The sequence below is a fragment of the Phyllobates terribilis genome, unplaced genomic scaffold, assembly GCF_046119375.1.
Source record: "Phyllobates terribilis strain yellow unplaced genomic scaffold, ASM4611937v1 Scaffold_3__8_contigs__length_932513732, whole genome shotgun sequence".
Lineage (NCBI taxonomy): Eukaryota > Metazoa > Chordata > Amphibia > Anura > Dendrobatidae > Phyllobates > Phyllobates terribilis.
This window is the reverse complement of record NW_027362763.1, coordinates 679,666,606-679,682,204: the sequence shown is the minus strand read 5'-3', so window position 1 is coordinate 679,682,204 and position 15,599 is coordinate 679,666,606. Positions and strand designations below refer to the sequence as shown.

General features: G+C 44.2%; 1 protein-coding gene across 7 annotated transcripts in view; it reads left to right on the top strand.

The window, feature by feature from the left end:
* LOC141257345 (calpain-13-like) overlaps positions 1-15,599 on the top strand; it is a 326,649-nt gene that overhangs the window by 213,832 nt on the left and 97,218 nt on the right. For 5 of the 7 annotated variants that reach the window (XM_073671805.1, XM_073671804.1, XM_073671808.1 and 2 more), the window contains 4 exons: positions 4,971-5,036; positions 6,501-6,569; positions 9,184-9,252; positions 9,950-10,018. In XM_073671805.1, coding sequence (XP_073527906.1) covers positions 4,971-5,036; positions 6,501-6,569; positions 9,184-9,252; positions 9,950-10,018 — 273 coding nt within the window. The remainder of the gene's footprint in view (positions 1-4,970; positions 5,037-6,500; positions 6,570-9,183; positions 9,253-9,949; positions 10,019-15,599) is intronic. The other 2 variants (XM_073671809.1, XM_073671807.1) reach the window with 1 other exon arrangement.

Sequence of the window (15,599 nt, the reverse complement as noted above, 5' to 3'; positions counted from 1 at the left end):
TGGAGAGCTTCATTTCTCCATCTTCCCCATTATCTCTCTCCGCGGATGTCAGCTTGCAATCCGAGTGCAGTTCGATGTTTCACATGCACCCATACACTTGAATGGGTGAGTGCGATCCAAATTCTGGAGCCACTGGCAGCATGCTGCAATTTTTTTCTCATGCTGAATCGATATGAGAAAAAAAAAATGCTGATCAGAACTGCCCCATAGTATAACATTGGGCCGAGTGCTATCCGATAAAACATCAGAGAGCACTCAGCCGTGTTATACGCCAGCGTCAGCGAGCCCTAAAACTGAGGGATTCCTGTTCCGTGCTGGCTTTTTTATGTTATTTGTAAAACATGTGTCTTCTTCTGCTACATTCAACTGTAGATGTCTACGTCCATCTTGGTGCCGGTCATCCTCTTCCTTTTTTCATTTCAACTCTTTGAACTTGTCCATAATTGTCTTCTTCTACAATGAATTGTATCTTCTCAGATTCAGACAGATCTTCAGTTGAGTTATTATTGAATTATTATTTGTATTATTATTATATTTATTATTATTATTATTATTTGTCAACAATAATACAATGATAATACAAGTAATAATAAAAAAAACAATAATACAAATGATAATAATGATATTTGAAGTAATAAGAATAATAATAATACAATAATAACTCAAATGATAATAATATTTATAATAATAACACAATACTAACACCATAACAACACAAAAAATAATAATGATAATAATATTTGTATTGTATTATTATTTTTGTTTCTTATTTTTATTATTTGTATTCTTATTTGTATTCTTATTATTATAATTTGTATTCGTATTATTATTTATTATTATTGCATGTTATTATTATTATTATTATTTGTATTTCCGTTGGTAGATTTGGTCATTTACTGACTTTTTTTTTAGCATGTGTGTCATTAACCCCTTAATAACATCTGACGTACTAATACGCGTCTGTGCCCTGGGACTTAAGAGCCAGACCCGTATTAGTACGTCATGGCGATCGCGCGCGCGCACAGGCTGTGCGGGCACGATCGCCGCCGGGTGTCAGCTGATTGTCACAGCTGACACACCTATAAAACTGTTCCACTAGTTAACCCCTTAAGTGAACACGGTAAAAAAAAAAAAAAAAAAAAACGAAGCAAAAAACAATGCTTTATCACCATACCGCCAAACAAAAAATGGAATAACACGCGATCAAAAAGACAAATATAAATAAAAATGGTACCACTGAAAACGTCATCTCGTCCCGCAAAAAACAAGCCGCCATACAGCTCCATCATCCGAAAAATAAAAAAGATATAGCTCTCAGAATAAAGCGATGCTAAAAAATATTTTTTTCTATAAAATTGCTTTTATTATGTAAAAGTGCAAAACATAGAAAAACGATATAAATGTGGTACCGCTGTAAACGTACTGACCCGAAGAATAAAGCTACCTTATCAATTTTACCACACGCGGAACAGAATAAAAAAAAACAAAAAAAACAATTCCTGAATTGTTGTTTTTTGTTTATTCTGCCTCCCAAAAATCGGAATAGAAAGCGATCAAAAAATGTCACGTGCCTGAAAATGGCACCAATAACAACGTCAAGTCATCCCGCAAAAAACGAGCCGTCACATGACTGTCTGCCAAAATCTGGAAAAATTATAGCTCTCAAAATATGGCGATGCAAAAACTAGATTTTACAAAAAATGCGTCTTTTAGTGTGTGACAGCTGTCAGTCATAAAAACCCCATAAGATTCTGGTATTGCTGTAATCACACCGACCCGAAGAATAAAGTCGTCTAATCACTTATACCGCACAAGGAACGGCGTCAAAAATAAACTCTTGGGTTAGGATTGGGCTAGGGTTAGGGCTGGGTTTGGGGCTAGGGTTGTGCTAGGGTTAGGGTTGTGCTAGGGTTAGGGTTGTGCTACGGTTAGGGTTGTGCTAGGGTTAGGGCTGGGGTTAGGGCTGGGGTTGTGATGGGGTTGGGATTTTTTTCAAAAGTAAGAAAAAAAGATGACGATATGGTGACTAGTGTTGAGCGCAAGTGCTCGCTACTTGAGTTTGCATCGGGTGCTCTGGTATGCATTGAGTATCGTGGGTATTTGAGTGACATGCTCGAGTCTCTGCCCCATATGCTTCGCGGCCAAAAAAAACTTTACGGGGATTGTCTGCCATGCACGAGCGATCCCCGCATGTTTTTTTTTGGGTGTCTAATAACCGTGAAACATGCGGAGCAGGGACTCGAGCATGTCACTCGAGCACACGCTGTACATGGTGCATACCTGAGTACCCAATGCAAACTCAAGTAGCGAGCACTTGCGCTCAAGACTAATGACAACTTATTCAATATGATGACCTAATGTAAACAAATTCTGTGTCGTACCTCTGGGTTCAAAATGTTCACTATACACCTTAATAAAATCCTTGGGGGGTATAGTTTCCAAAATGGGGTCACTTGTGGGGGAGCTCCACTGTTTAGGCACATCACGGGCTCTCCAAACGCGACATGGTGTCCGTTAACAAATTGAATGGAAAATCGTCTCAAATTGTTAGCGGACGCCATGTTGCATTTGGAGAGTCCCTGTGTGCCCAAACATTGGAGCTCCCCCACAAGTGACCCCATTTTGGAAACTAGACCCCCCAAGGCACCTATCTAGATGCAAAGTGAGCACTTGGAACCCCCAGGTGCTTCACAAATTGATTCATAAAAATTAAAAGTGTTTTTTTTTTCACTTTTTCATTTTTACGAATCAATTTGTGAAGCACCTAGGGGTTCCAAGTGCTCACTATGCATCTAGATAGGTGCCTTGGGGGGTCTAGTTTCCAAAACGGGGTCACTTGTGGGGGAGCTCCAATGTTTGGGCACACAGGGACTCTCCAAATGCAACATGGTATCCGCTAACAAATTGAATGGAAAATCGGCTCAAATTGTTAGCGGACACCATGTTGCGTTTGGAGAGCCCCTGTGTGCCCAAACATTGGAGCTCCCCCACAAGTGACCCCATTTTGGAAACTAGACCCCCCAAGGCACCTATCTAGATGCATAGTGAGCACTTGGAACCCCAGGTGCTTCACAAATAGATTCATAAAAATGAAAAAGTGTTTTTTTTTTCACTTTTTCATTTTTACGAATCAATTTGTGAAGCGCCTGGGGGTTCCAAGTGCTCACTATGCATCTAGATAGGTGCCTTGGGGGGTCTAGTTTCCAAAATGGGGTCACTTGTGGGGGAGCTCCAATGTTTGGGCACACAGGGGCTCTCCAAACGCAACATGGTGTCTGCTAACAATTTGAGCCGATTTTCCATTCAATTTGTTAGCGGATACCATGTTGCATTTGGAGAGTCCCTGTGTGCCCAAACATTGGAGCTCCCCCACAAGTGACCCCATTTTGGAAACTAGACCCCCCAAGGCACCTATCTAGATGCATAGTGAACACTTGGAACCCCTAGGTGCTTCACAAATTGATTCGTAAAAATGAAAAAGTGAAAAAAAAAACACTTTTTCATTTTTACGAATCAATTTGTGAAGCACCTGGGGGTTCCAAGTGCTCACTATGCATCTAGATAGGTGCCATGGGGGGTCTAGTTTCCAAAATGGGGTCACTTGTGGGGGAGCTCCAATGTTTGGGCACACAGGGGCTCTCCAAACACAACATGGCGTCCGCTAATTATTCAAGCAAATTTTACAATCAAAAAGTCAAATGGCGCTCCTTCCCTTCCGAGCCCTGCCGTGCGCCCAAACAGTGTTTTTTCCCCAAATATTGGGTATCTGCGTTCCCAGGGGAAATTGCACAACAAATTTTGGGGTCCATTTTTTCTTGTTACCCCTGGGAAAATAAAAAAAATTGGGTCTAAAGTAACATTTTTGTGAAAAAAGTTAAATGTTCATTTTTTTCTTCCACATTCAAAAAATTCCTGTGAAGCACCTGAAGGGTTAATAAAGTTCTTGAATGTGGTTTTGAGCACCTTGAGGGGTGCAGTTTTTAGAATGGTGTCACTTTTGGGTATTTTCTGTCATAAAGACCTCTCAAAGTGACTTCAAATGTGATGTGGTCCCTAAAAAAATGGTTTTGTAAATTTTGTTGGAAAAATGAGAAATCACTTGTCAACTTTTAACCCTTATAGCTCCCTAACAAAAAAAAATTTTGGTTCCAAAATTGTGCTGATGTAAAGTAGACATGTGGGAAATGTTATTTATTAACTCTTTTGTGTGACATATCTCTCTGATTTAAGGGCATAAAAATTCAAATTTTGAAAATTGCAAAATTTTCTAAATTTTCGCCAAATTTCCGTTTTTTCACAAATAAACGCAAGTGATATCGAAGAAATTTTACCACAATCATGAAGTACTATATGTCACGAAAAAACATTCTCAGAATCAGGGGGATCCGTTGAAGCGTTCCAGAGTAATTACTTCATAAAGTGACAGTGGTCAGAATTGTAAAAATTGGCCTGGTCATTAACGTGCAAACCACCCTCGGGGCTTAAGGGGTTAAAGAGATTCTTTAAAATCTTTCCTAATATCAAAGGTTAAAGGAATTGTCCATGGCAGTATTTCATTGTAGAGATAGTCCTATTAAAAACAAAGCAAAGAAAAAAAACCATATACTCACCTGACAGACTCCACTTCTCCTCCGCACTGATACTCAAATTCCCCCACTGGTTTCCTTATGTCCTCCTCACGTGACCTCTGCAGCCCAACAACGGCCAATGATTGGCTGCAGCCATGACGTTCCGTCTGAGGAGGAGTGGCCACTGAATGGCAGCAGTGCTCACGTTGGGAATCGAGGTGACACAGGTAGTGGTGTCCAGGAAGAGCCAGGTCTGGTAGGTGAGCACCATGGATTTCTTGGTGAGCATTAAAAGGATCTCCAGTAATGGGGCCACTTCTTTTGTTTGGTGGCCCGATATGACTGTATAATTACGCTACCCTGGAATAGATTATTTTGTGTGCATTTTGTGTGTAATTGTAGATATTCAGACATTGAATCATCAAGTGAAAAGATTCGACAACTTCGCTCCAGCAGCATCCCAGCCCAGTAAGTGTCAGATAAGTCACTACTTGGTACATATGTTATACACTGCCTTTTCTTCGCCCTATATTATAGCAGTGGAGCTCCCACTTACCTGTGATTCTGCTGCAATTAGCATTCACTATTACATTTTGTCCATTCACATGGATTATACAAGATATTAATGGAAATGCTTTTCATATGTAGCAGCCGGACACTGCAGTAATGAAATGCAAAAAAATTACATATGCCTCATATTTAATTTGTCAACAGTTTTCTGCTACCCCATCTGAGAGCTGCATAATATAGGGGCAGAAATCCTGATTCCAGCGATGTGTCACTTACTGGGCTGTTTACTCCAGTTTTGATAAAACCTGTTATTTCACTGCTGCAGATCTAGATCTAGCAGTGCTCTGAATGCTGAGCTCTGTATAACCCCGTCCACACCACTAATTGGCAGTTTTTTGTGTACACTGTGCATAGGCAGAAAGCTGCCAATCAGTGGGGGAGGTGGGGTTGGACTACATGCAGCAGGTTTACTAGTCCTCTAGTAATAATCTCCTGCAGATAAACCTGTGATTTTATCAAAACTACAGCAAGCTGCCCAGTAAGTGGCACATCACTGGAATCAGGTTTTTTTGTACCTATATTACACACTGCTCTTAGATTAGGTGGCAAAAACCTGGTGACAGATTCTCTTTAAATGGATACTGACAATATAAAAAGTAATAATTAATAAGTAATGGAACTGCATTTGTAGCAAAAATGGATGGAAAATTAGTTCAAATGTTTTGAAAAGCACAGGAACGTTGAAACTAACACCAGACCCTTCTGTCTTTATGGGCAACACCCAGCACCATAACGGAGAGCCTAGTTTGCTATGAGGCCCCATTTTTCCTGGCAGTGGCTCTATCTAGTAATGTCCTCACACCCGCAGAAGAAAACACAAGGGCGCAACGGCTCACACTATGTCACAGTCTTGTCTCATGATTGCAAAGATATTGAGACTCATCAATTGGTTTTGACTCCTGACAACCATGTCCACCAGTCCTACTTTTTTGTTAGTTTTTGATGGTATCCATCCACATAGTGTCCTTATCTTCTCCTTCCTTCAGCTGTGATGGCCTCTGTCCTTCATGGCTCCAGTCATACTCTCCTACTTTTCACTTCAACTCTTTTAAAGCCTCCATAATTGTCTTCTCCTATGAGGTGTTACGTCTTCGTAGAATCAGAGATCTTCATTTAGCTTAATTGTATTTCCAGTGGAAGATGTAGTCTTGATTTCATCATTGACTCTCTTGATTTTTGTTTTATTTTTTTATCATTCTTTTGTCAACAATGTGACTTCCAAACATTTTTAGAAAAATCAATGCTAAAAAGATCTTCAGTAAAAGGGGCCACTTCATATGGCTGTTGACCTTATATGACTTTAAAAAATATGGCTGCTCTGGAATATATTATATTATGTGTGGTTTTTTTGTGTAATTCTAGATGTTCAGACAATGCAACAATGTTAAGTGAAAGGTTTCAAGACCTTTACTACAGGCGCTCCTCATTACAGTAAGTATCAGATAACTGTGACGCTAGTCATTACTTAGCTACAAGGCTGGGTAGTCAAAAGGTCTGAGGTCAAAAGCCATGAGGATAAGTCATAGACTTAGGAGGGGTGAGATAAAGGCATAGTAAGGGCACAGTCCGCGGTCTGAATTCCAAGAAGGCAGCAGATCACGACCAAAGGGCTAGGCAAACGCCAGATCAAAGGCAAATTCGAGGTCGAGCAACAAAGATCAGAATACAAGACTAAGAGCAAAGAGCACACACACCTGTTGAGCAAAGCTACAATAGGCAGCAATCTAAGGCAGAGACCCGGCTAAATAGCCAGGAAATTATTCTGAACCGGAGACACATGGATGAAGCCCTGGCACACCCTGGTCCTGATTGGGCAGCTAAACTGTCAATCAAAACACTGACAGCTCACCACGCCCCAGCATTCAATTGGACGGCTGAGCTGTCCATCACCATACTGACAGCTCAGCACGCCCCTGTCCTAGATTGGGCAGCAGAACTGTTAATAACTGTGAACAGACACCCTGATAGCAGGAATCATGACAGTACCCACACTTCTAAGGGGGCCACTGGACCCCCAGGTTTCCCTGGAAACCTACGATGGAAGGCCCTGACCAGACGATCAGCGTTCACGGAACGAGTCGGAGCCCAGGATCTTTCCTCGGGTCCATATCCCCTACAATGAATGAGATATTGGAGACAATTTTGGACCCTTCGAGAATCCTCGATCCTCTTCAATTTGTATTCCAAACATCCATCGACAGAAACTGGAGGAGGCGGAGACGAGGTAGACAACACTGACGGGACAAACTCCTTTAATAAGAATTTGTGAATCACTTTTGGGATGTGAAGCGTTAGAGAAAATCTTACTCTAAAGGCCATCGGATTAACTACCTCCAGAATCTCTCATACAGGCCCATAAATGTAGGACCCAACTTCACTGAAGGCACTTTCATCTTAATGTTTTTGGACGATAACCAAACCTTATCACCTACATTAAAGATGGGACCTGTCAAACGTTTCCTATCAATGCCCTTCCATTTTTGGGAAAGCTAAGCAACCCCAATATTCTGAACCTTCCTTTAGACATCCCCAAGTTTTCTTATGGCAACCTCTACTCCAAGGCACCCAGAACTCATCCTAGAAAATTCACCAAAATGGGGATGAAAATCATAATTACAAAAAAAAAGGCGAGGTTCCACTGGACTGATTGACCTGACTGTTAAAGGTCAACTCAGCAATAGGTAAGAATGAGGACAAGTTCTCCTGCTGAGCTGCAACAAAACACCTTAAACTTTGTTCCAACACCTGATTTATCCTTTCTATCTCACCGTTGGTTTCATGGTGGTAAGCAGAGGAAAATTACAAATCAATCCCCAATTTCCTACAAAACGCTCTCCAGAACTTGAAGACAAATTTCACTCTCCTATCGGATACAATGTTCAGGGGGATTCCATGTAGTCTCACCACATGATTGATAAATAACCTTGAAAGTGTTTCAGCATTCCACGAATATTTGGACCACGTGCAACCATTCAAGTTTATGGTTGCGTGTGAATCATCGAGACTGCATCAGATGTCATCCAAGTGCAGACTGATGTGCGCGCACAGAGACAATGGAGAAGATAGAGAAATTGCGTTCTCCATCTACTCCGCATCACACTAAGGCAAGAGAAACGGATCACACTAAGGCCACGGCCCCACTATCAGTATTTGGTCAGTATTCGGTCAGTATTTTTTCTCAGGAGTGGTAGCCAAAACCAGGTGAGGAACAATCATAGAAATGGTATAATAGAAAGAAGTCATCAATGCTGTATTTATCACCCATTCCTGGTTTTGGCTCCCGCTCCTGAGAAAAAATACTGACCGAATACTGATAGTGGTGCTGTGGCCTAAGGTGACACTCGAATGAGACTCTGACTGAGTTTGAGCCAAGTGTCATTCCCATAATCGGCCTGATTCTCTTGCAAAAGAAAATATACGGCAGTGTGAGTGAACAATTTGTTTCTCTTAGGGCTCGTACAGACGACCGTAAAAATTGGAGGAACGCTATCTGTCATTTTGACAGATAGCACTCATCCCCATGTTGTTTTATGGGGCCATGCATCTGAGGTCTGAAGAAAAGATCGCATGCGCGAGTTGCATCCGATTATCCCATCACACTTGGCCATTCGAATCTATGGGTCTGTGAAATCAATGGTCCGATTTTAACAGACAGACTTAATGGAGAAGATAGAGAAACTTTTTTTTTTCCTTCTCATCCAAGAAAATCAGATTATATCAGATCACACTCTGGTCACCCTCTGATCAAACTCATGTGACTCTAGCCTTACTGAGAGCCATCAAACCTCTTCTCCAGGCAGTGGCTATATCCAGTAATGTCCTCAGGCCTTCATGACACTCTCCGTGTAAAAAAACAAGAGTAAAATGGGCAAACACATACTCATCAAGTGGGTTTTGACTCCAGTCAGTCATATGACAAATGCCTCTAGCTTTTAATGGTATCAATATTTCTTGTTTCCTCTTCTGTTTTTTTCCCTTTCAGCCATGATTGATTTCAGGCTTCCCTGGAATACAGTATAATGTGTGTCCTTGTGTGTAATTGTAGATATTCAGACAATGGCGCAAACTTAAGTGAAAGGAGCCAAGAACTTTCCCACAGGCGCTTCTCATCACCGTAAGTACCAGATTAGTCACTATTAATACATATGGTATACATTGGTAAACTGAGGAATTCTGCCTCCTCAGTCTTTACCAGTGGGCCAGTTTATTTTTTTGTTTTGGTTATTGACTAGTGTTGAGCGAGTATGTTCTATTAACCCTTTCGCCGAGTATGCTCGGGCCGAGCTCCGAGTATTTACAGCTGCTCGGTGATATGGTTGAATCGCTCCCGTCTATTTCTTATACATTCCTCACATGTAATAAAACTGTCAAACAGTTGCAAATCATGCACACGGGAGCGATTCAACCATATCACCGAGCAGCTATAAATACTCGGAGCTCGGCCTGAGCATACTCGGACAGAACATACTCGCTCAACTCTATTATTGACCCAGTTGTTTGTGTGTCATCAATAGAATAGTCTTTTCTAACATCAAACTTAATGGGGTTGTCCACAACAGTTTTATATTGTAGAAATCGTTCCCAAAAAAAAAAAAGCACAGATTCATCTACAGGACCCCATTGCTCCTCCGCACCACTGCTTGTTTTCCCCGTTGATCTCCACACTTCCTTCTCCGGCCCATGTGATGGCTGAAACCATGAAGTTCTTTCTGAGCTGGAAAAAAACAGTCTACGAGCTCTCTCTAAAAATATGACACTAATTATAAGGCAACCCTGGCATATATAATGTGTGTCCTTGTGTCTAATTGTAGATATTCAAACAATGAAGCAATGTTAAGTGAAAGGAGCCATGAACTTTCCCACAGGCGCCCCTCATCACCGTAAGTACCAGATCAGTCACTATTAATACATATGGTATACATTGGCAACCTGAGGAATTCTGCCTCCCCCCAGTCTTTACCAGTGGGGCTGTCACTTACCTTCCAGACTATGCTGTAATTAGAGCTCACTATTAAGTTAAAACTTGTGAAGAACGCTTCTCAATGGAGAAACTGCATTTGTAGCAAACATGGCTATGTGCGCACATTCAGGATTTGATTGCAGAAATTTCGGCAAGGTTTCTGCATCTCTTGGCTGTAAAAACGCTGCAGCAAAAATCCACATTTTGCAGTGATTTTGGTGCGTTTTTTATTGTTTTTTTGTACAGCAATGAATGCTTTTTGTAGCTTAATAAAGATATATTTGAAAAATGAAACGTGGGAAATCACTTTAACTCTTGGATTACCTTCAGACCTTAGATGAGTATATTGTTTAATTTAAATGATTAAAGAATGTGTCTGTTGTATTTCAAATAAAGTGTTTTACTCTGTGTTTATTTAACTCTTTACTTACAGGTTTGCTTAGTAATGAGGGTGTCTGGTTGACACCTCTTCATCATTAAACAAAGGGCTTGATGTCAGCGACTCCTAATTCCATAAACACTGATCCTATTAGCCCTAATTCACATTCATGTCATTTCTGGGGCAGCTGAGAGCTGCTATTTTTAGCCTAGGAAGAGGCCATTAGACCAACATTTTTCCTGGCTATTAATAACAGCTCACAGCTGTTAGGTTAGCCGCTACATCTCCATGATCAGCAACCAGCAGCGCTTTGAACGCAGGTTAGGCAGATAGCTGTGGGCTGATATTAATAGCTGGAGAAGGGGCCATGGATCCTGGCCCCCTCTGAGGCTAATAATATCAGCTCTCAGCGGCCCCAGAACTGGCGCATCCATAAGATGCGCCAAATCTGGCGCTTAGCCTCCACTCTTCCCACTTGCCCCGGTGTGGTGGCAAGTGGGGTAATAGGGATGGGGTTCTTGTTAGCTCTGTATTGGCAGCTGACATGAAGCCCAGGTTAGTAATGGAGAGGCGTCTATAAGACGCCCCCATTACTTAACCCGTAGTAAAGTTTTGAAATAAAGACATGGCCAGGATAAAGTCTATTATTTTAAGTAAAATTCCACATGGTTTTAATCATTTATTTAAAAATAAAAAACACCGTATACTCAATTAACACCTAATCCCCTATGCCCTCATCTCCTGTAAGAAACCAAAAATAAAAAACAACCATATTCCTCACTTGTCTGCTGTGATAACATAATCCAGTGTCCCTCAACGATCTGGGTAACTTCTACAGTAGTCACACCTGCAATCATTGGTGTGACTGTTGTAGAGGACAGCATTGTATAAACTGACAGGAGTGTAATCACTCGTCAGTGTATAGTGCTGCGCTGCTGAGATTGAGGTCACTCGAGTTCATCAGCCAAAGATCAGCTGATAAGCTCCAGTGACCTCACTTACTGCATGAGTGTTGTGTGAGAAAATTCTCACACAGCACCGATGCCGTAAGTGAGGTCACCGGAGCTCTCCTGATCGCACTCCTGTTTGTGTATAGAGTGCTGCCAGTTGACTGGATCGCCGTGGGACATCGGGATTACGGCGGACAGGTGAGTATAAGGAGTTTTTATTTTAATATAGACTTATTTTAACTTCTTTTTTTAGCCTGCGCACAGACACCGGCTGATGAGATTACTTCTCCCCTCAGCCGCGCCTGCTCACGCTATTGTCAGCGGGAGCGGCTGTAGGATGATGGAAGGAGTAGTCTCCCACGGGCAATTCGTTGTGCATTTTTGTCACGTTTTTGACTCATTGACTTGAATTGAGTCTGTCAAATACGCAGCCAACATCCGCAGCAAATCTGCAAATATTTTTATACCTGCTTTTTTGCTGCGGATTTGTGACGCGCCCAGGGGATGGGGACGACTCGGCGCCCGGGCCTTGTTGTTGTTGCCTGATCTTGGGGGATGTCGCGGTGGTCGGCTCTCGGGCCCATACCCTGGGGTCACTCTTAAAAAGTGAAAAGGGGGAAAGTTTATATGGGAAAGGGAAATGTTCGTGTCGCCACCTGTAGATTCTGGTGAGGATCACCAGCGCTGCGGCAGTCCTCTGAGGCCGGTGTTCTGGAAGTTTAGTTGGTGTAGCTCCCCACAGGTGGAGCAGGGCCTCAGGGCAGCGTAGATGGAGGGATGCAGACAGAGGGGACCCAGCCGGGTCAGAGGAAGAATAGGCACACACACGTCCGTTCACTTCAGTACCTTTACTGGTGGTGTTTCAGGCACGATCCAGGGCACTGTAGGGTGAAGGGTGCATTTCAGGACTCTCCCCAGTGAGCGGGTGTGGGGCCTCCTGTTTCTTGCCTTTTCCTGATAAGTTTATGACCTGCCTGGAGCTAGGCCTAACTTAGTTTCTGTCTTGCACCTGCTGATCCTGGTGATAGGGCCTTCTGTTGGAGTTCACACTCCCTGGTTTCTGGGGCTTCGGTAAGTCCTGACCCTGGTACGATGTCAGCGTTTGTGTTAACCTGGGACATGTAATTCGCCAGGGGTTCCGGTTATTCCTGCTGGGGATATAGGCCCCCGTAGGCGGTGAATTTGACACAGTGTAGGGTTCTCTCTCCCACTGGTCATCAAGTTTGTGGTTTCTTCTTTTCCTCTTTAACACCACTTCTCCTGGTGTGAAGGGTTCTGCGGGCGCACTTTTATTGTAGTGGGCTTCCTGCTTGTCCCTCACCTGAGTGAGACTGTCTTCGACACAGGCCTGTACTCTTCTGTACTGCTCCTGTCTGGTCGTGTCCCAGTCCTCAGTGGACATATCTGCTTCTGGTTCTACTACACCAAGCTCCGGGTCCATGGGCAACTTCCCGGGTCTTGCTCGCATGAGATATGCTGGAGTACAATTGGTGGAACTCACAGGTATGTGGTTGTACAGATCTACCAGGTCAGGTAGTAGGTCTGGCCACTGATTTCTCTCCTCTAGTGGTAAGGTCTTCAGCAGGTCGATGATGATGATGTTATTCATCTTTTCACAGAGACCGTTGGTTTGGGGGTGGTACGGTGTAGTCCTGATCTTTTTACACCCGTACAAATGGCAGAACTCCTTGAACAATTCGGCCTCAAAGGCTGAGCCTTGATCCGTCAGCACCTGCTCCGGGTATCCATGGGGCCTGCAGAAGTACGCCTGAAACGTCTTCGCCGCAGTTTCTGCCGTCAGATCCTTGACGGGGGCGACGACCAGGAACCGGGAGTAGTGATCCATCATGGTCAGGGCATAGGAATATCTTGACCTGCTGGGTGACAGCTTGACATGACCCAGGGCCACGATCTCCAGGGGACGAGTCATCTTGATGGGTTGCAGGGGTGCCTTCTGGCTGCTGTAGTCTTTTCTTCTGAGGCTACAGGGTCCACAATCCCGGCACCACCTCTCAATGGAACTGCGCATTCCTACCCAATAAAACCGACACTTCAGCAGGGTTTCTAGCTTCTTCCAGCCAAAGTGCCCCGCCTGATCGTGGTAGGCTTCCAACACCATCTGGATGTCTGTCTTGGGCACCACTATCTGCCATACCATCTCATGGGTTTTGGGATTGACGTACCTCCGGCACAGCTTCTCTCTATAGATGAACAGCCGGCTCTTCTCATTCCACAGCTGCTTGGCTTGGAGAGACACTTCCTTCTCCAGGGAGGAACCTTCCTAGGTTATCAGCTCTTTGATACGGCTGACAACCGGGTCGCTGTCCTGGATCTCCTTCCAGCTGTGGTGAGGCAGGGGGTTTAACGTCTTACCGCGATGCCTCCTGGAGGCTCGTTGCTCGTGGACTATCCCATTCCGATGAAAGGCAGGTAGTTCAATCTCCTCCAGGTCATCCACTTCTTCTTCAGTGTCCGACTGGTGAGGCATCCTGGACAGGGCATCGGCGTTGGCGTTCTTACGGCCCACCCGGTACTTAATAGTGAATTGGTAGTTTGACAGCCGAGCCATCCATCGTTGTTCCATGGATCCTAGCTTGGCTGTTTCCAGATGAGTCAAGGGGTTGTTATCAGTGAAGGCAGTGAATTTACTGGAGGCCAGGTAGTGCTTGAACCGCTCAGTGATAGCCCAGACCAGGGCCAGGAACTCCAACTTGAAGCTGCTATAGTTCTCTGGGTTCCTCTCGGTCTGGGTTCTCAGCCATTCTGCTTCTGACTCAGTACAGCTCCTAATCCTTCGTTGCTGGCGTCAGTGTACAGCAGGAACGGTTGGCTGTAGTCAGGGTGAGCTAGGATCTCTTCGCCAGTCAGGATCTCCTTCATCACCTTAAAGGATTCAGCTTGCTCCTTACCCCACTGGAGCGGGGGATTTCTGCCTCTGGGGGACTGTCCTACCAGGAGATCTTGCAGAGGCGCCGCTTTCTTGGTCTAGTCCTTCACAAACCTCCGGTAATACCCGACTAGTCCCAGGAACTGACGTACCTCCTTGAGGCTCTTCGGCTCCGGCCATTTCTGGATGGCAGTGATCTTCTCCGGGTCCAGTGCTACTCCTTCTGGACTGACGATGTGCCCCAGGTACTGTACCTTTCGCTTGAGCAGGTGGCACTTTGAGGGTTTCAGCTTCATCCCATACCGGGACTGCGACTCAAATACCTCCGCCAGGTGCTTCAAGTGGTCCTCATACGTCTTGGAGTACACTATCACGTCATCCAGGTATAGTAGTACAGTCTTGAAGTTGCGGTGTCCCAGGCAGCACTCCAACAATCTCTGGAACGTTCCGAGGGCGTTGCAGAGTCCAAACGGCATACTATTGAACTCGCAGAGTCCCATCGGGGTGGTGAAGGCCGTCTTCTCCCGATCCTCCTCAGCAACAGCTACTTGCCAATACCCACTAGTGAGGTCAAGGGTGGAGAAGTAATTTGCAGACTTTAAGGCAGCCAGGGATTCCTCTATACATGGTAAAGGGTATGCATCTTTATGTGTAATGCGATTCACTTGTCTGTAATCTACACACATTCTCATGCTTCCGTCCTTTTTCCTGACTAGAACTAGGGGAGCTGCCCAGGGACTACAACTATCCCTTACTACCCCTGCCTTCTTCATGTCGTGCAACATCTCCTTCGCCTTCTGGTAGTGTGCTGGTGGTATAGGCCTGTAACGTTCTTTGATGGTTGGATGGTCACCTGTGGGGATATGGTGTTGAACCCCCTTAATCCTCCCAAAGTCAAGTGGGTGCTTACTGAATACCTGCTCGTATTCTTGAACCACCCGGTGTACACCCTGTTTCTGATGGGCAGGAGTGGTGTCTGTCCCAACATGGAGCTGCTGACACCAATCCTCCACCTGGGTTCCCGGGTCATTATCCTCCACTTCGTCTGGTGAGGTTAAGGACTCCGCCGTGTGTATGGAGTTGTTATTTACTGTGTACAATTTGGCAACAGTGGCGTAGCGTGGTAATCTGATCTCGTCCTCCCCATAGTTTAGGAGGCGTACATTCACTACCCCTCTGGCAGTTAAGAGTGTAGGTCTATGCTCTGAGCTAAGGGGCTCTACTACCGCCTGGTAGCTCCGTCCTTTGAGACCTATTGCTGCACTACAACAAATCAGCATTTCAC